Source organism: Physeter macrocephalus, chromosome 21 (genome assembly GCF_002837175.3).
Source record: "Physeter macrocephalus isolate SW-GA chromosome 21, ASM283717v5, whole genome shotgun sequence".
NCBI lineage: Eukaryota > Metazoa > Chordata > Mammalia > Artiodactyla > Physeteridae > Physeter > Physeter macrocephalus.
Genome location: NC_041234.1, coordinates 82,001,287 through 82,021,749, shown reverse-complemented (window position 1 = coordinate 82,021,749; position 20,463 = coordinate 82,001,287). Strand labels below are relative to the sequence as shown.

Genomic DNA, 20,463 nt, shown 5'->3' with positions numbered 1-20,463 from the left:
ATATATATATATATATATATATATATATATATATACACATATATATACATATACATACATATGAAACAATGGAATATTATTCAGCCATGAGAAAGAAGGAAATCCTGCCATTTGCAACGACATGGATGGACCTTGAGGGCACTGTGCTAAGTGAAATAAGTCAGACAGAGAAGACCAATATTGTATAATATCACTTATATGTAGAATCTTAAAAATAAAGCCAAATTCATAGAAACAGAGTAGAATGGTGGTTGCAAGAGGCTGGAAGGTGGGGGAAATGGGGAAATGTTCATCAAAGGGTACAAGTTTCCAGTTATAAGATGAATAAGTTCTGGGGAATCTAACATATAGATGGTGACTACAGTTAACAATACTGTATTAAATACTTGAAAATTGCTAAGAGAGTAGATCTTAAATGTTCTCACCACACACACACAAAATTCATAATTATGTGAGATGATGGCTTTAACTAATCTTACTCTGATTATATGTCAAGTATATTTCAATAAAACTGGGGAAAAATGAGAAAAGAGGAAATGCAATGTGGGATCCTAGGACAGAAAAAGGACATTAATGGGCCAACTGGTGGAATTTGAGTAAGATCAGTTTAGTTAATAACATTTTATCATTTAATTTCCTGATTTTGATAATTGTATATGGTTATATAAGATGTTAACATTTGGAGAAGTTTGGTGACGGGTATATGGGCATTCTTTTTACTGTTTTTAAAACATTTTTTTAGTCAGGCTGAAATTATTTCAAAATAAAAAAATAACCTGTGCTTGGGCCCCACATCTCATGGGTTCTGATTTAACAATTCTGGGGTAAAGCCCAGGCATTAGTAATGTTTAAAGTTTCTATGGATGATTCTAATGTGCAGCCAGGGTTAAGAACTAGGGCCCTTATTCGGTGGTTACCAAAGTGTGGTCCCTGGACAAGCAGTATCAGTATCACCTGGAAACTTCTTAGAAATGAAAATTCTCAGGGCCCACCCCAGACCAACTGAGTCAGAAACTGGTGGTTGCCCCTCCGTTTTAACAAGCCCTCCAGGTGACTCAACGTATGCTTACGTTTGAAAATCAGTGCTCTGATAAAATTCAGCACAATGATGGAACACACAGGCATGAACTAATCAATTGTATGTTTACAAAGTTATTTAAATCACAACTATCACCATAATAATCAATGGTTAATAGGCATAATGCCCAAACTATTAATATATAATCATAGATAAAATTAAATCTATTCTATGTGGTCACTCATTCAACACTTATTTGAGTATTTACTATGTGGCAGTCTGTGCTAGGTGCTTGGGTATACGATAGTGAATAATAAGACACTGTCCCTACCCAAAGGGACTTCTTAAGGTTTTAATACAATTCAGTGCAATAAATGCAATGATAGAAGTTCTACCGAAGTAGACAGTAGGACCACACAGGTGAGTCAAGGGAAGCTTCTCAAAGGGGAGCAAGTTTTAAAGGAGGAACAGGAGTTGGACTGGGTTTCCCCAATTTCTTGGGGGAGGAAGAGTAAAAGGAATGGGCAGAGAGAAGATAGTGGCTCAAACTATGACTGTTGAATTAAGGTTGGAAATTAGGGGACGGTTTAGAGAAAAAATTATATTGAATCAATAGGAAGGGGAGAGGGAAGGATCTAGGATCTACCTAAGTTTCTGGTTTGACACACCCCGGTAGGTGTTACTACCATTCATGGAGATAAAGAATACAGGAGAAGGAACATGGATCATCATTTTATTTGCTTCGCAAATTCTCTGCAAAAACTGTTCTGCCTTCTACCCTCCCCAACAAGAACAAAACACAAAAAAAGTAGGTTGGGACTTTTTTCTTTTTTTAAACTGGTCTGACAATAAACTGAATTATCCCATACACTCAGGCCTCCCGTATGGCAGGCAAGAATTCTACCACTGAACCACCAATGCTGCTAAACTGAATTATCCCATATACTGTCCTTTATCTTCACTGAATTCTATTACCACACAGTTACAGGAACCAAAAATTCATCTGGGGCAAATCGACAATGATTATCTATTATAGGTAGAACAAAACACAGATTATTAAGATTCTTATGACTACTTTGTACTCTAGGAAATATCCAAAGATTAGATTACAACATGAGGTTTGCGTTTGCATGATGGTATTCCTCGTGACCTCTGTAGAAATGGTATCTATGGCACTGATAAGCCTACCAAGGACAAAGGTTCATGTCATAGGAAGCTGAAACTTTTACAAGTCATTCTGACATTTCATTTTCCTTCTACTTTTATGCCAGAATTAGGTTACCTCAAAATGAGGATAGAGGAAAAACTATCAAACCAACAAAAACCATGAAAAAGGTGGAAGTTAAAGAAAGGGAAAGTAATTTGTATACGGGATACGGGTTTTCTCTAAGGAAAAAAGTAACAGAATTCCCTAAAATCTCTCTATGGGTATGACATTACTAAGTTGCTAATACTGATTCACATGAATTTTGAAATTAACACATTCAATTTTACTTTCTACAGTTTGTTCACTTCATGGCAAATAATCAACAGGTGGCAGCACATCATTCTTAAACACATTTTCTGATCTGTGCAAAAAAATGGGTTCTGGAGAAGTTGTGTATAAATCAAGCTTTGGGGAATTAAATTCTGTTTTATCATTCCAGGAATTCTTTATCTTAATTTCTGATTGATATGCAATAAACAATGGCTTCTAAAGTTGAAAAGTTTCTCCTTAGTCTAAGTTAATAAGCCAACACTTAAATGCACTGGAGAGAAGCTTTCCAATAAAAAAATCTTTTTATTCTGTGAATAATCCCCACTCTTAATGCATTTCATCTGTTTCAGGTACATTTGAATGTGTATATTAAGTTAAGGTAGGGGTCCATCCTGCATTGCATCACTGTTACTAGAAAAAACCTGGAATGTGTTAATGGATGAATAGAACAAATGCTAAAAAGCAGGAGTACTCTGCCTGGTGTCTAATCCCCAATGGATCATTTGTGGGGCACTCATTGCACCTCAGCATGGTGCTTACTTGCTGACTGCACATGTTCCTCCAAAGGCGGTTCATCTGCGCCCTGAACTGAAGCATATCCAGACGATGCAGTTTCACTGCGATTATCCTCTTCGTGAGGAGAGGCACTATTGGATGCTTCGTTGGATGCCGGAACTTGTAAAGACACTGATCCATCTTCAACATCCACCTGCGGAAAGCATTTAAACACATTAAGAGGCTCTCAGAGTATACGTTTTTCCTTGACATATCACTACAAAGTTTCTTCATAGGTGACTTATTAGAGCAGTGCTTCTTAACCTTTTAAACCTACAATCCATTTTTGATGATCACAAAAATTTCTTGCAGGTCCCAGCCAGAGCAGTTGGAATAATTGGGTCCAATGGGGTGAAAGATGTTACAGGCAGATTGCCATCAACATCTGACATGTTTATCTGGGTGAACACTTCATAATATAATGCCTGATACAAGGAAGGCACTCAAAAAACATTCCTATGCTGTCCCCTAGGGGTTTTGAGAATCACTGTTGTCTGTATATCTCCTCAAGTCAGGAAGAGTTTGTTGAGCTTGACTTTCTGTTGTGTGTACTGTGAAATAGGTAGTTTTTTTTTTATTTACGAAATATAACTTAATATTTATTATACTCTCTCAAACTTTACATGCTCAGTTAACAACAAGTTTGATTGCTATGCAATAGTAAGAGAGTAAAAAACAGCAAGGGGTATCAGAAGTCAGTTGGGGTCATCACTTCCAATTCTGACCAAATAATAAGTACATTTGAGGAGAGGGAAGAAGAAGGAAAATGGAGGTGGTCCAACATGGTACCTCTCTGTCACTATGATGTAAGTAGGTCCAATTTTTGGTATAAACTGTAAGTCTAGCACATTATGTAGCTAAAAAATAAGGATTTTTTTTCCTGAAGGTCCAGATATATAAATAACACACTGCTTAAGTTCCTTCATATAAATAGTTTAGCAACGTTTACCTCAATTCCCAAAGCTTTGAGTATGTCACATTTGCACATGGGACAAGTCCTGTGTTCTAATAGCCATGGGTCAACACATGTCTTATGGAAAATATGGCTAATGAAGGAAAGAAACACATATTTTGGTTATCAGTTGTGAACTAGCAACACTTTGCCTAATATGCTAACGGGTTACCCTCTAAGTTTACTTAGTCTTTTAACGGATGCCTTTTTTTTTTCCTTTTAAACACACTATTACAGAAACAAAATTTGGAAATTTCATAATATGGTACTTTTAAATATAGCCTCATTACTCTAGCTTCATAAAAACTATTTTCAATACCACTTACTTGAAAAATAGCTAAGATGTTACCTGACCTAAAGTTTTGTTCAGTAATTCGGATCTTAATTATTTTGTTATTCCCTGACTATAAAATAGTACAGTTAGTTATTCTCAATAATATAGTACAATAAAGTACTGAGTGTAACATAATTCCAATACTTCAGGCAATGTGATAAGTTCCACGAATGCCACTATTTGGGCTTCCCTGGTGGTGCAGTGGTGGAGAGTCCGCCTGCCAATGCAGGGGACACGGGTTTGTGCCCCAGTCCGGGAAGATCCCACATGGCGCGGAGCGGCTGGGCCCGTGAGCCATGGCCGCTGAGCCTGCGCGTCTGGAGCCTGTGCTCCGCAACGGGAGAGGCCACGACAGTGAGAGGCCCGCGTACCGCAAAAAAAAAAAAAAAAAAAAAAAAAAAGAATGCCACTATTTAATAGCTAAAAGGAAGAGTGTTAAGAACAACTTCCGGGAGAGGGATAATAAGAAGCTAAAGAATGAAGACTTCCAAATAGGTGCTCATAAGTTGATTTTATTTTTTTCTCAATAGGATTGGTAGAATTATTTTGAATTAAATAATCCTGTACCACACACACACACACACACACACACACACACACACACACACACACAATTAAATAAACAGTGATGCTGGCTAGGTTCTTAAGTTTTTTACGGAACTAGTTTCCAAATTGTACCAGATTATGGAAATATTATATAATTAGCCTTATACCATTTCCAATGACATTACAAATAAAGCAATCACCTATATTTAAATGAAAAGAAGTTAAAAATAAACACTTTCTTTACATCAAATTGGAAACATTCAAAATAGTTTCCCCCACTACAATCATTTCTGTAAGTCAGCTATTCTTATTGACGACATAAAAGAAAATCAAACTTACTTGCAGGTTAAGATGCGCACCAAATCATTAGGCTTATATAGTTCAATACACACAGCGCAACTATCTCCATCAGGGCCAATTTCCTAAGAGCAAATAGTTATTGTTATTCAGATGGATAAGAAAAATACATTAAACTACAGAGCAAAATCAGAATATACATGTATTTAATAAATTACATAAATTCCTACAGAAGAAGGAGCATCACATCACTAAAACGACTGTTTCAATAAGCAGTTAAGGGCTTCCCTGGTGGCGCAGTGGTTGCGCGTCCGCCTGCCGGGGAACCGGGTTCGCGCCCCGGTCTGGGAGGATCCCACATGCCGCGGAGCGGCTGGGCCTGTGAGCCATGGCCCCTGGGCCTGCACGTCCGGAGCCTGTGCTCCGCAACGGGAGAGGCCGCAGCAGAGGGAGGCCCGCATACCACAAAAATAAATAAATAAAATAAATAAATAAATAAATAAATAAGCAGTTAAAAATTATCTAGACTTAATTGGAATCTAAAAAAAAAGAGTCAAACTCATAGAAAGAGTGAGTAGAAAAGTAGTTTCCACGGTCTGAGGAATGGGGGAAATAGGGAGAAGTTAATAAAAGGGTACAAACTTTCAACTATAAGATGAAGCAGGTCTGAAGATCTAATGTAAAACATGGTGACTACAGTCAATAACACTGTGTATTATGTAATTGAAGTTGGAAAATAAAATAAAATATTTAGACTTTAAAAAGGAAAAGAAAGGGGCTTCCCTGGTGGCACAGTGGTTAGGAATCCACCTGCCAATGCAGGGGACACGGGTTCGTGCCCTGGTCCGGGAAGATCCCCCATGCCGCGGAGCAACAGAGCCAGGTGCCACAACTACTGAGCTTGAGCTCTAGAGCCTGCGAGCCACAACTACTGAAGCCTGCACGCCTAGACAACTAGAGAAAGCCCACGCACAGCAACAAAGACCCAACGCAGCCAAAAATAATAAATAAATAATTTTTTTTAAAAAAGTAAAAAAAAAAAGTAAAAGAAGGAAGTTCCTTGGTGGCCTAGTGGTTAGGATTCCGGGCTTTCACTGCTGTGGCCCGGATTCAGTCCCTGGTCAGGGAACTGAAATCCTGCAAAGCCACTCGGTGCAGCCTAAATAAATAAATAAATAAATAAATAAAGTAAAAGAATAAAGTCAACCAAAGAGGAACAGTACAAAGAGAAACATGTAGCACTGATTTAAACCTCTTCCTGGTTTTAGAATTTACACAATGCCACAAGTTCTATGGCTATGTTTTTCCATTAAAAAAAATAAAGGTATAAGTCACATGCAATAAAATTCACTCTAAATGTTGAGTATACAGTTTTGCAAGTTTGAAGATACATGCAGTCACTTAATCACCACCATAGTCAAGATATAGGATAGTCCAGGTACCCCAACAAATTCCTCTATACCACTTCGTAATTAACCCCTCTGTAGTTAACCCCTCCTTTTATCACTATCTTCTGCCACCCAATTATCTGTTTTTCAGTGCCTGTAGTTTTGGCTTTTCCAGAATATCTTATAAGTGGGATTGTGCCTTATATAGCCTTTGAGTCTGCCTTCTTTCACTTAACATAATGCATTTGTAATTCATCCATGTTGTAGGATTCCCCCCTTTTTATTGCTAAATAGTATCCCATGATATGGATGTACCACAGTTTTTTTAATCCATTCAACACTTGAAGGACATCTGGGTTCTTTCCAGTTTCTGGTAATTATCAGTAAAGCTGCCATGAACAATTGTGAACAAGTTTTCATGTGAATGAGTAAACATCTAGCCGTGAGATTGCTGGGTTCTTTCGAGAGTGTATATTTGACTTCATAAAGAACTGCCATTCACTCTGCTGTACAGCAGAAACTAATACAACATTGTAAAGCAACTATACTCCAACAATTAATTAATTTATACATACATACACACACACACACACACACAGAACTGCCAAACTGTTTTCCAAACTGGCTGTACATTGCATTCTCACCAGAAAATGCATGAGAGTTCCAGTTGTCCCACATCTGGTCAGCTCTTGGCTTTAGCCATTCTAATAAATGTGCTGGGGGTATTGCATTGTGGTTTTAATGTGTATTTCCCTAATGACTAATGATGTTTAGCATCATTTTATGTGCTTTTTTGCCAGCCATATATTTCTTTGGTAAAATGTCTGTTTTGCCCATTTTTCCACTAGGTTGTCTGTCCTCTTCTTGAGTTTTGAGAGTTCTTTATATATTCTGAATACAGTCCTTTATCAGCTATGTGATTTGCAAATATTTTCTCCCAGTCTGTGGCTCGTCTTTTCAGTCTCTTAACAGTGTCTTTCAAAGAGCAAAAGCTCTTAATTTTAACAAATTTCTCTTTTTTCTTTAATGGACTTGTTTTTGGTATCATATGTAAGTAATCTTTGCCTAACCCAAGCTACAAAGATATTTTTCTCCAAAGTTTTCTTCTAAAATTTCATAGTTCTAGGTTTTATATTTAAGTCTGTGATCCATTTCAAGTTAATTTTTGCAGAGGGTATAAAGTATGGATTGAGGTTCATTTTTTTTTTTTGTCTATGGATATTCAGTCATTGCATATGGAGAGCCAACAACTGGCTGCCCTTTCTTCTTTGAATTGCTTTTGCACCTTTGTCGAAAATCAACCATTTATGTGTGGGTCTATTTCTGGACTGTGTCTTCTGTTTCAAAGATCTAAAGGTCTATCCTTTCCTTAATACCATGCTTTCTTGACTACTGTAGCTTTAAAATAATTCTGCAAATCAGGAAATGTGAGTCATCCAAATTTGTTTTTTATCAAAATTGTTTTGGTTATTCTAGTTCTTTTGCTTTTCCAAATAAATTTAGAGTCAGCTTGTCAATCCCTACAAAAGATGCACTAGGATTTTGATTGAAACTGCATTGAATCTATAGATCAGTTTGGGGAGGAAGTGACATCTTGACGACAGAGTCTTCTAACCCATGAACACGGTATACCCCTTCATTTCTTTAGGTCTTCCTTGATTTCTTTCTTTCATTATGTTTTGCCCTTTTCAGCATATAGATCTTGTACATATTTTGTAAGATTTATACCTAAGTATATAATGGTTTTGGTGCTATTATAAATGGTATTTTTTTATTTCAATAAGTTCTGTAGCTATATTTTTATTGCAGTACAAACTTCCATAGCTATTTTTTGATACGTGTTTTACACATCAATGGTAGTTTTCAACTGTGCTAAATCTGAAAATGGATGTTCAAGTAGAGTTGTACTGAAGCACTGTAGTAATTTCCTGTTGCTGTAACAAGTTACAATAACTTAGTGGCTTAAAATGACACAAACTTTTACTGTTATTGCTCATGGCCCCTTTCTTGCATCACTGCAACCTCTTGCTTCCATTATCACATCTCCTACTGCACTGTAGTCAAATCTCACCTTTCCTCCCTCTTATGAAGACACTGTGATTATACTTAGGATCCACCTGGATAATCCAGGATAATCTCCCCATCTCAAGATCCTTAACTTAATCACATCTGCAAAGTACTTTTTGCCATATAAGGTAACATTTACAGGTTCTAGGGATTAGGACCTAGATGTCTTTGGGGAACATTATTCAGCCTACCTCCAGCATCAGATAGATGAAAAAATCAATAAGATTTATAAATTCCAATGAAAATCATACTTTGGAAGAACATTTAGCTTTTAACAATGGCTTGGTAGCACTGCTTTAAAACAAATAGCATTTACAAGTCATAAATGCACCTTGTCTCCTTGTTTCAGTGTGCGGAGTTGAAGCCTTCCAATAGCTTTTTTAGCATCTGCCTTTAATTGTCTCTGTAATAAAAAAAAATAGCAGGTATTAGAAAAAGTATTTTTAAAAGAAATACGATTTTAAAAGGTAGAGAGGATTAATAAATATTTATCAGGTAAAAGTCAATGTCTAAGTAAATTTTAAAAGATAAAATTTAATTAGCCATAATAAATGCCCATTTATCTGATACCAAGCAGGATTTTTTTAAATTACTGAAACCTTATGTTTCCCTACCTTCTTACACAGCAGATTTGGGCCACAACGGTAAAGCTATGCGTCCCTATTCCAAATGGATTAGGATGCTATGAATTTTCAAAGCAATTTTCCTATTTTCAAGAGCCCAGAGGACCTTAAATGACATCTTTTCCAATTTCTTTTTTGAATCGTGTCTTGTCTGGTAGAAAGTGCATTGGATGCAAATGGACCTAGCTTCAAAATCTAACTTTGTCACTTACTAAATGAATAATCCTGGACAAGTCATTAAATCTTTGAGCTTGTTTACTCATCTATAAAATGAGGATAATACCAATCCTTACAGTGTTATTTGGTATTAGGGGAAAAAATTGCTGTTTATAACCACTACTGCCTTGTAAGGAGGGTGGATTCTGAGAGTGGTAAGCCTTTTTTTGTTTCACTGAACATATACCTAGATGAGTCTGGATATGCAAAGGCAAGTCCGTGGCTCATTTAGGGAATAAAGACTAAAATATTACATACATATCTATATCTATCTATCCATATACACACATATGTGTGTGTGTGTATATATATATATATATATATATATATATATATATATATATTTGAATCAGAAGTGAGGTTAAGGTATAGGGGGAACATACATATCTATATCTATCTATCCATATACACACATATGTGTGTGTGTGTGTATATATATATATATATATATATATATATATATATATATATTTGAATCAGAAGTGAGGTTAAGGTATAGGGGGAAATATAAAAGAAGAGGGAAAAGTGAGAAAGAGAGGAATCAATGATAGACTATCCCTCTGTGTGGGATGAACTGGCCCAGAGGAAAAAACTCCCAGGTGGTATGAGATATTAGGTGTTAATTTGAAATTATTTGTGATGCCACAAATAAACCTTCCTTCTATTTCAGTAAAATCTACCACATACACGAATGTCTCAAGTGAAGATAATATATGTGTAAATTGAAGAAGAGGCTAGTTTTCACACCTGGGTGAATGCTGTATGGAACAGAGAGATAGCATGTGCAGCATGGCAAGATGATAAGCAATCTTCCTATTTTGTACTGTAAAATGAACAAACTTACAGAAATTCAGCAGAAAGTAGGTGCTCAGAACCAGAGGTCTTGTGAGGATGTCAACAACTTCCTCATCCCCCTGTATGTACCTCCACCCCCAGCAGGGAGACCCCTAGGTGACATTGAGGTTACATGAAAATTAGAGATAATGTAAGTAAAGTATCCAGCATAATGTCTGGCTGATAGCAGACACTCAATAAAATGTTTATTAAATGAAAATATAAAGTACTATTTATTCATCAATTAGCATTACAGATTTATACATAGCTATAGCAAATGTATTTTGGAAGGGAATAATCCATGGGTGTAGGTATGTGAGGAAATTCCTTAATGCCCAAACCTGCCTCCTATAAGATATCATTTTGTGAAACGTATTTGGCTTGATGCCAAGGACATTACTGCCAAAATATTTCTTTGCTGGCATAGTAGCAGCAGAAACTTCTCAGATTGTTACCTGACTGGCAAATATAGCTCATAGAAAGTTAATAGGAAGGCCTAGCTCTCAGAAGGAAAGGCGCTGATCGAAGCCCTTTCACTCTCTCTTTGAGACTTAATCATGGATTTCACTCACACGGGGAATTTTATGATGGTACTTAATTTTTTAAAATAAATTTATTTATTTTATTTTTTGGCTGTGTTGGGTCTTCGTTGCTGCGCGCGGCATTACGGTGGCTTCTCTTGTTGTGGAGCGTGGGCTCTAGGCACGTGGGCTTCAGTAGTTGTGGCACGTGGGCTCAGTAGTTGTGGCTCGCGGGCTCTAGAGCGCAGGCTCAGTAGTTGTGGTGCACGGGCTTAGTTGTCCCGCGGCATGTGGGATCTTCCCAGACCAGGGCTTGAACCCGTGTCCCCTGAATTGGCAGGTGGATTCTTAACCACTGCGCCACCAGGGAAGCCCTGGTACTTCATGTTGAGCTTAAATATTTTCCCTTCTGTCACTTGCATCTCAAGTAAATAATAGAGTGACAGTGAAAGGAGGTACACTTAGGATCTTTAGAGATGGAAAACTCTTAGAGTTCACCTAGCCTGAGATCTAATCTGACAGATAAGAAAACTGATGCCCAAAGAGAAAGAATGCTGTGCTCAAAATCTCAGAGTTGGTTAGTGTCAGTCCCACTGAAGCCCAGAGTTTGAGAACACTTAACTCTGACATCAAGGTAGCCATTTTTGTTTACTGTGGCTTGGAGCAGGAAGCTAGTACTACTTCCTTACATTTATATAGTTATTTTATAATTATTTTTGATATCTATTACCTCATTTAATCCTCACAACAATCCCCTAAAGGAGAGAATATCTCCATTTTAACGTTAAGCAAGTGGAGGCTTGGAAGAGTAAAATAACTTGTCCAAAAGGGCATGCAGCCTCTGAATGATAGAGCTGGTACTGGAAGTCTGCTCTTCGTATTCCAAGATTCCATTACGATACAACCATCCAAAACCTTCTGAAGTTTTTCCAACTCCTGGATTCTACGGTCTGTCAAATTGTGGCCAGTCCTTACAGTGAACAGCCAGTAGGCCCACAGGATTCTGGCCCTGGCCTAGACTTCCAAACATCACTACTTTCTTTTCCTATAAAGCATGAGCTATTTCAACACGAAGATGAAAAAAATGCAAATGATACAAAAATAGAGCCAACAAGAGAAAACTGGGCAAGGAAAAAATGTAGTTGATAAGAAATCTTTGACAATCATTTTGCAACCTGTCTTTAGAGCACTTCTGATTTGGGTTTAAGTAACAAGCTCTATGACACAACTGGGGAAATGCACTCACAAGGAAGTAATACATCTCTAGTGTATTTACCTGATTAAATCTATATAGTCTGATTTCTCATTCCAAAATATTCAACAAAATATAAATGCATGAGTCTCCAGTGCTAGTGTTCATCAATTCATCAGGGATGAATGCTAACTATACAACTTTGATTATATCCAAGAGTAATGCAAATTAATTTGAGAGATGGGATTGAACGCAAATTTTAAATGTAATGTCCAAGTCTGTGTGAATGAGAAAAGTGGAACTTACATTAAGACCAGAAGATCCAAAAAAACAAACAAACCAGAAGATCCTAAGCAAGGGACTTGATTATGAAGGATCTCTAAATTACTTTGGACGCCTTTTCAGTACCTCTCCACCATATCAGAATTCCCCCCTACCCTATAAATTCCAATAGCACATTGTTTCTACCTCTTATATTCTGTAGTTGTATTATTCATGTGTCTTTTTCTCCTAGTAGATTGTGAGTAGGTAGAAGACTGGGCCTTAATCATTTAAAAAAATTTCCCATAATGCCTAGTAGTTGCTCAAAGAATAGCTTCTGAGTTTAGAAAAGCAGATTTTCATGATTTCCTCATCTAAGTTTTACTCATTAAAAGCTTCTAGTCTATCAAATCTGGGAAAATAAAGGTTTAGAGAACATGTATTGGGCCCCTGCCATGCGTCAGGTTTAACCCTAAGCTTTTTACATGTGTCATCTTGTTTAAACATTAACAAGCTTATGGAATAGGTATTTTAATATCCAAATTTTATGGACAAGAAAAGGTTCTGAAGCTTGACTAAAGTCCAGGCAGCTGTTTAGTTGCAGAGCTGTTATTCAATTCAAGCCCAGGTTCTATGTGGCTTTAAAGCCCATGATCTCTCCACTATAGCACACTGCCTCCACTGTGTAACAGCAAAGAAGCCTTTAAAGGGCTTCACATTCCTTGTGAAGAAGATAAATGAAAGAAATAAGAAAAAAAATCCTCAAAGTCAGCTATTACCCAATCTTCAAATCCTTCCTCAACTGGCTACTTACTGTGATTTGGGGAGCTCTTTTATTTTTATTTTTTTAAAATAAATTTATTTTTGGCTGCGTTGGGTCTTTGTTGCTGTGCGTGGGCTTTCTCTAGTTGCGGTGAGCTGGGGCTACTCTTTGTTGTAGCATGCGGGCTCAGTAGCTGTGGCTCGCAGGCTCTAGAGAGCAGGCTCAGTAGTTGTGGCACACGGGCTTAGTTGCTCCGCGGCATGTGGGATCTTCCCGGACCAGGGCTGGAACCCGTGTCTCCTGCATTGGCAGGTGGATTCTTAACCACTGCACCACCAGGGAAGCCCTGGGGAGCTCTTTTAAACAGGTATTTTATATCAATAGACTCTACCCACCTCCTCCCCAATCCTAAGAGATACCTGGTCTAAGAATATTTGGCAGAGTAGAAGATTGATTCAAAGCATCTTGGTTTTTCGCCAATTTTCTTAACAGAAGCTTAATGCCATTAGTCTATTCAAAAGCTGGGATGGTTCTAGTCACTGAAGAATTTCAGCTGTATAGTTATTTTGGTTCTGAGTGACACTTTAAGTGGCCTGAAAATGAAGTCAGGTCAATTCTTATCCTATATTACCATGTTCAATTTTTAAATTACAGTGAACTCAAAGATATTTTACCCAGTTCATCTGTGAATTTATATCAAACTAAGTAAAATAAATGTTTTAGTCTGGTTATTTGTCACCTGGGTTCTGGTCCCACGGCATTCAGCTTTTAGTTTAACTGAAACCCACATGAATAACACTAGGCACGTAATCAAACCTAATTACTTGATGGTGGGGGGAGGGGCGGAATGGGGTATGTAAAAGCAAGAAAAGAGGGTAGATATAAGCAAACTATATTTTCCTGTTCTTAAGTCACCACTTTTTTTTTTTTTGGCTCCGTTGGGTCTTCGTTGCTGTGCGCAGGCTTTCTCTAGTTGCATTGAGCGGGGGCTACTCTTTGTTGCAGTGTGCGGGCTTCTCATTGTGGTGGCTTCTCTTGTTGCGGATCATGGGCTCTAGGCACGCGGGCTTCAGTAGTTATGGCGCATGGGCTTAGTTGCTCCGCAACATGTGGGATCTTCCTGGCCCAGGGCTTGAACCCAGGTCCCCTTCATTGGCAGGCGGATTCTTAACCACTGTGCCACCAGGAAAGTCCCTCACCACTTTTTTAAAATAAAAATTTTCATAAAAATTTGGCTCAAAATTTATAAAACAGAATACTTAAAATCAAGGATTATGGTAAGAGGATTCTTTTCTTCAGATACATTCCTGTGAACAAAATCAAAGTTTGAGTGATGTGGCTGTTTAGATATATGAGAACTGAGAGAAATCTACTTTTTTCCCCAGCAAAAACCTAGGCATGGAATCGCTGAGTTGTACACCTGAAACTAATATAATACTGTATGTCAATTATACTTCAATTAAAAAAGATAAAGCCCCCCAAAACCTCTGTATAATATTTGAATGGGAGTATTCCTAAAGGAAAGAGGAGGTGCAGACTATAGAACAGCTTCCCATAAGTCTATGGAACTACAGAAATAGGAGTACAGACCACTTACAGGAAGGTGATCCCTGTGAACAGTGTGAGGAAATGCACTGTAAGGAAGAGCAGTGAGAAAAGGGGGAATTTACCCTAGGAGATAGGTTATGACTCAGATTATAGCATTTTTTAAAGAAAGACAATCAAAACCTTTATTAGAGTAAGTGAATCTTTTAAAAAATCCAGACAGACCCATTGTAAGAGCTTCCTTTTGTCCAGTGAGAAAGTCAGAGAAAGACTATAAAACCAGGTCCTACTCAGATGGGAATTTGTTTTATCTGCTCTTCTTATACAAGAGCCAGAGCAGTGGTTTTGTAAAGGGCTCTAAATCTCAAATTCAGGCAGGAACAGATACATACATATGCACCCACTACAAATATGTATATATTGATAGTGGTGCAGTATGCAGACACCTGGTAAGTCTTCCAGTTAATTTCATATACTAGGACAGTAGAGAAAATTTAATGTAACCAGAAATGTTTCAGATATTTTTCAGTCATGCTTTAAGTTCAAGGACAAATTTTAAGATATTAATGTAGCTAAGATCTTTCTCATCTGAGACCACACAGGAGTGCTATCTCTTTGGCAGCAAACTATAAGGACATGCGTGACATAGCTCTGCTCAGGAAGCCAATTTGAGTCTCAGGATCTGAGGCTCAGATCGGGGACTGGTCACTAGATAATTCTGCTAGCAGTTGGCCATGCTGCTCCAAACTCAGAACCCCAACAACGAAACCAGGTGCATATTATTTATCCTGATTGTTGCTCCAGATGTGTATAACAAAATCATCAATCACTAACATAAAGAACACTTTGACTCATTTATTGTGTAACTGGAAGTCTGTACCTTTTAATCTCCCTCACCTATTTCTCTCCTCCCCCCACTGCCCCCCACCTCTGGCAACCACCTGTTTGTTCTCTGTAACTATGACTCTTTCTATTTGGTTATGTTTGTTCATTTGTTTTGTTCTGTAGATTCCACATATAAGTGAAATCATACAGTATTTGTCTTTCTCTGCCTGACTTATTTCACTTAGCATAATATCTTCTAGATCCATTCACGTTGTCACAAATGGTTAAGATTTCATTCTTTTTTATGGTTGAGTAATATTCCATTGTATACAGGGAGATAAAGAGGCACAAATTTCAGTTACAAAATAAATGAGTCACCAGTATGAAATGCACAGTGTGTGGAATATGGTCAATGATTATGTAATATCTTTTTATGGTAACAAATGACAACTGGACAATCATGGCAATCATTTTCAAATGCATAGAAATATTGAATCACTGTGTTACATACCAGGAACTAACATAGTGTTGTAGGTCAATTATATTTCAAAAACAAACAAACTTGGGACTTCCCTGGCGGTCCACTGGTTAAGAAGAAATATTGAATCACTGTGTTACATACCAGGAACTAACATAGTGTTGTAGGTCAATTATATTTCAAAAACAAACAAACTTGGGACTTCCCTGGCAGTCCACTGGTTAAGACTCCACGCTTCCACTGCAGGGGGCACAGGTTCGATCCCTGGTCGGGGAACTAAAATCCCACATGCCACGTGGCGCAGGCAAAAAACAAACAAACAAACTTACAGAAAAAGAGATCAGATTTGTGACTACCAGAGGTGGATGGTGGGGGAAGGGGGAATTAGATGAAGGTAGTCAAAAGCTACAAAGTTGCAATTATAAGATAAGTAAGTACTAGGGATATAATGTACAACATGACAGGTATAATTAACAATGCTATATGTTATAAATGAACGTTATTAAGAGAGTGAATCCCAGGAGTTCTCATCACAAGGGAAATAATATTTTTTTTCTATTTCTTTAATGTGTATCTACACGAGACGATGGATGTTCCCTAAACCTACTGTGTTAATCACTTCAGGATGTATGTAAGTCAAATCATTGGGTTGTACACCTTAAACTTATACAGTGCTATACGTCAATTATATCTCAATAAAACTGGAAGAAAACAGAAAAGCAAACAAAACAAAACAAACAAAATAAAACCATCTTGACGGCCATATTCCCAGGGTTGGCCAAGGGCCGAGCATGGTTTCCTGGGAGACTTTCAAGGAGTAAGCAGCTAGATCTACTGTGTTGTCTCTTTCCTTACAATCTACTCTCTCTCTCTCAATCATGGTCTTTTAAACAACAAAACAGTCATTTTGGGCTTTTACAATTAGTACAGCATTTATATATAAGGTAAGCAAGAACAACATAACCATATCTAATACTTGCAGAAGGCAATGAAGGATGAAAATAGGCTCAAAGAAATAATTCTTCCAATCTATAAGACCATTTAAAACATATTTATATTGATGTACGAATTTAATTATCTCATTACTCCCTTGATCTATGGCCATGTGAACTTTGAGATAAACTTGTACAGAGCTATTTAAAGTGATGAACTATATCTAATTCTTCCTCAGGCCAGTCACTCCCCATTGGTATCACATCCTGGGGAGGTTTTAGTTCAGCTTCCCAATACATTTCATTATCATAAGATGTATTTATATAAGGCAGTTGAACCTTACCAACAATACCAGTATTACACCATATCACAGTATGGTTATGATACAGTTTCATCTGGTTACAAAAGAAGTCAGGAAGTATCACAGAAGTGTTTATTAAATCTTCCTAGAAGAAATTGTTCTTTGCCCACATACCAGATATTATTGTGGACAAGGGTTACCACCAGTGGTGATGATTCTGTCATTTCTAGGTTCCATGTTAGCTGAGGACAAAGTCAATCATTTGTCTCAACTCACACTATTATACAGTTTTCCCATTGACTGTTGTGCAGCAAGCCTGTCTCCCTCCCATGGGGAATACACGGGTATCATTCAGTATTATTCCTATTCCTATAACTCATCTTATTTTGGTTCATCCTTTGGGAGAGGTCAGTCAGAGATCAGCAATGTAAGTTACAATTTCACCCAGAAAATTTCCATAAGTTTGGGGCTCTGCATGTGTCTCAAAGATGCTCTTCCTGAACTTCCATAAGTAAAAATGGAAGGCCATTACCCCATGACTACTTGGGTCCCCATTTGGAGTAAAATAGTTAACAGACCCTGTTGTGTCAGAGTATATGCTCTTTCCAAGTGTTGAGTGCTAACATTCTCTAGCATTATGTATTGGGTCTGTGTGACCATATTACTAAGTCTTTATCATCTTTCCAAGTGGATTCCCATTCTTTTCTCTGCTCTTGGAAGATGATTCCTACCAATCTATTTCAGAGAGTAAATTCTTTTCTTCTGAAAGACAGTTTTCATTAAAAGTAAATTCAGGGCTTCCCTGGTGGCGCAGTGGTTGCGCGTCCGCCTGCCGATGCAGGGGAACCAGGTTCGCGCCCCGGTCTGGAAGGATCCTACATGCCGCGGAGCGGCTGGGCCCGTGAGCCATGGCCGCTGGGCCTGCGCGTCCGGAGCCTGTGCTCCGCAACGGGAGAGGCCACGGCAGAGGGAGGCCTGCATACCACAAAAAAAAAAAAAGTAAATTCAGCTTGTTCCATTATACGAAGGCCAGCTTCTATTTCACCTAGAGCCCTGTTTTATTTCACTGGCCAATGTTTAATCCAACACACACCTTGTTTCCACTGAGTATTGACTGCTTGAGTAAGGTTAAGGTACATGCAACATATCCCCAAAATGCTGGGTGTCCCATGCCAGAGTCAAGTGTATAATGGTGACTACCAAACTCAGTTTAATTTGAGCAGGCCAGAAGGTTTTCCATAATCTTCATTGTCTTAGGTTATGGTTGTTCCCAGTGAAGACATGAATCCACCATATAATGCCGAATATGTTATTTTCATCCAGCCGCTCCGCGGGATGTGGGATCTTCCCGGACCGGGGCACGAACCCGCGTCCCCTGCATCGGCAGGCGGACTCTCAACCACTGCGCCACCAGGGAAGCCCCCCATTGATATTTTTCATCTTGTTTAAAAGCTTTCCATCCACAAAAACAGGGATGATGTGTGTTCTGACACATCATACTATGGCATGTCAGGCATACGACCACTATATGCTGTTCATTATAATTGGGCATTAAGGTCATCAAAATTTATGGTTATACATTTATCAGTTTGCCTGACAATATATACTGTGTGTCATAATGGTTCAGAGGGAAGACATTCCTGAATATTCTAATGAATTTTAACAAAGGTAAATTTTCATTACTCAGTTTCAGTACTATTTTTACCAGTAAAATGGGGATAATGCAGTTAAATATTTAGTGATAGTTATAACCATCATATGCATCAAGCTTTATGTTTTAAAATTAAGAAGTCAGGAAAATTAAATAACATGTAAATGACATTTCAGCACTCTCAAGTATATATAAGCGAAAGGGATTATCAGTCGTATATTTAATCCTTTAGTCACCAAAGGATAAACAGATATAACCCATTAAGGAGTGAAAAATGCCCTCTCAAAAGCCTTCTCCAAAAGGTGAGAAGTTTTTAAATTTTATTTTATTTTTTTATACAGCAGGTTCTTATTAGTCATCAATTTTATACACATCAATGTTACATGTCAATCCCAATCGCCCAATTCATCACACCACCACCACCCCCGCCACTTTCCCTTCTTAGTGTCCGTACGTTTGTTCTCTACATCTGTGTCTCAGTTTCTGCCCTGCAAACCAGTTCATCTGTACCATTTTTTAAGTTCCACATATACACGTTAATATATTTGTTTTTCTCTTTCTGACTTACTTCACCCTGTATGACAGTCTCTAGATCCATGCACGTCTGTACAAATGACCCAATTTCGTTCCTTTTTATGGCTGAGTAATATTCCATTGTATATATGTACCACATCTTCTTTATCCATTCATCTATCGATGGGCATTTAGGTTGCTTCCATGACCTGGCTATTGTAAATAGTGCTGCAATGAACATTGGGGTGCATGTGTCTTTTTGAATTATGGTTTTCTATGGGTATATGCCCAGCAGTGGAATTGCTGGATCATATGGTAATTCTATTTTTCTACATCTGTGTCTCAGTTTCTGCCCTGCAAACCAGTTCATCTGTACCATTTTTTAAGTTCCACATATACACGTTAATATATTTGTTTTTCTCTTTCTGACTTACTTCACCCTGTATGACAGTCTCTAGATCCATGCACGTCTGTACAAATGACCCAATTTCGTTCCTTTTTATGGCTGAGTAATATTCCATTGTATATATGTACCACATCTTCTTTATCCATTCGTCTGTCGATGGGCATTTAGGTTGCTTCCATGACCTGGCTATTGTAAATAGTGCTGCAGTGAACATTGGGGTGCATGTGTCTTTTTGAATTATGGTTTTCCCTGGGTATATGCCCAGTAGTGGGAATGCTGGGTCACGTGGTAATTCTATTTTTAGTTTTTTAAGGAAGCTCCATACTGTTCTCCGTGGTGGCTGTATCAATTTACATTCCCACCAAGAGTGCAAGAGGGTTCCCTTTTCTCCACACCCTCTCCAGCATTTGTTGTTTGTAGATTTTCTGATGATGCCCATTCTGACTGGTGTGAGGTGATACCTCATTGTAGTTTTGATTTGCATTTCTCTAATAATTAGTGATGTTGAGCAGCTTTTCATGTGCTTCTTGGCCATCTGTATGTCTTCTTTGGAGAAATGTCTATTTAGGTCTTCTGCCCATTTTTGGATTGGATTGTTTGTTTTTTTAATATTGAGCTGCAGGAACTGTTTATATATTTTGGAGATTAATCCTTTGTTCGTTGATTCATTTGCAAATAGCTTCTCCCATTCTGAGGGTTGTCTTCTCATCTTGTTTATGGCTTCCTTTGCTGTGCAAAAGCTTTTAAGTTTCATTAGGTCCCATTTG

At 37.9% G+C, this 20,463-nt stretch overlaps 1 protein-coding gene across 2 annotated transcripts in view; it reads right to left on the bottom strand.

The window, feature by feature from the left end:
* The window catches only part of RNF128 (ring finger protein 128), a 99,697-nt gene that overhangs the window by 6,376 nt on the left and 72,858 nt on the right, over positions 1 to 20,463 (bottom strand). For both annotated transcript variants that reach the window (XM_024128239.3, XM_024128238.2), the window contains exons 3-6: positions 8,966 to 9,037; positions 5,222 to 5,304; positions 4,000 to 4,096; positions 3,036 to 3,204 (exon numbers count right to left, since the gene is read on the bottom strand). In XM_024128239.3, the coding sequence (XP_023984007.1) occupies positions 3,036 to 3,204; positions 4,000 to 4,096; positions 5,222 to 5,304; positions 8,966 to 9,037 (421 nt within the window). The remainder of the gene's footprint in view (positions 1 to 3,035; positions 3,205 to 3,999; positions 4,097 to 5,221; positions 5,305 to 8,965; positions 9,038 to 20,463) is intronic.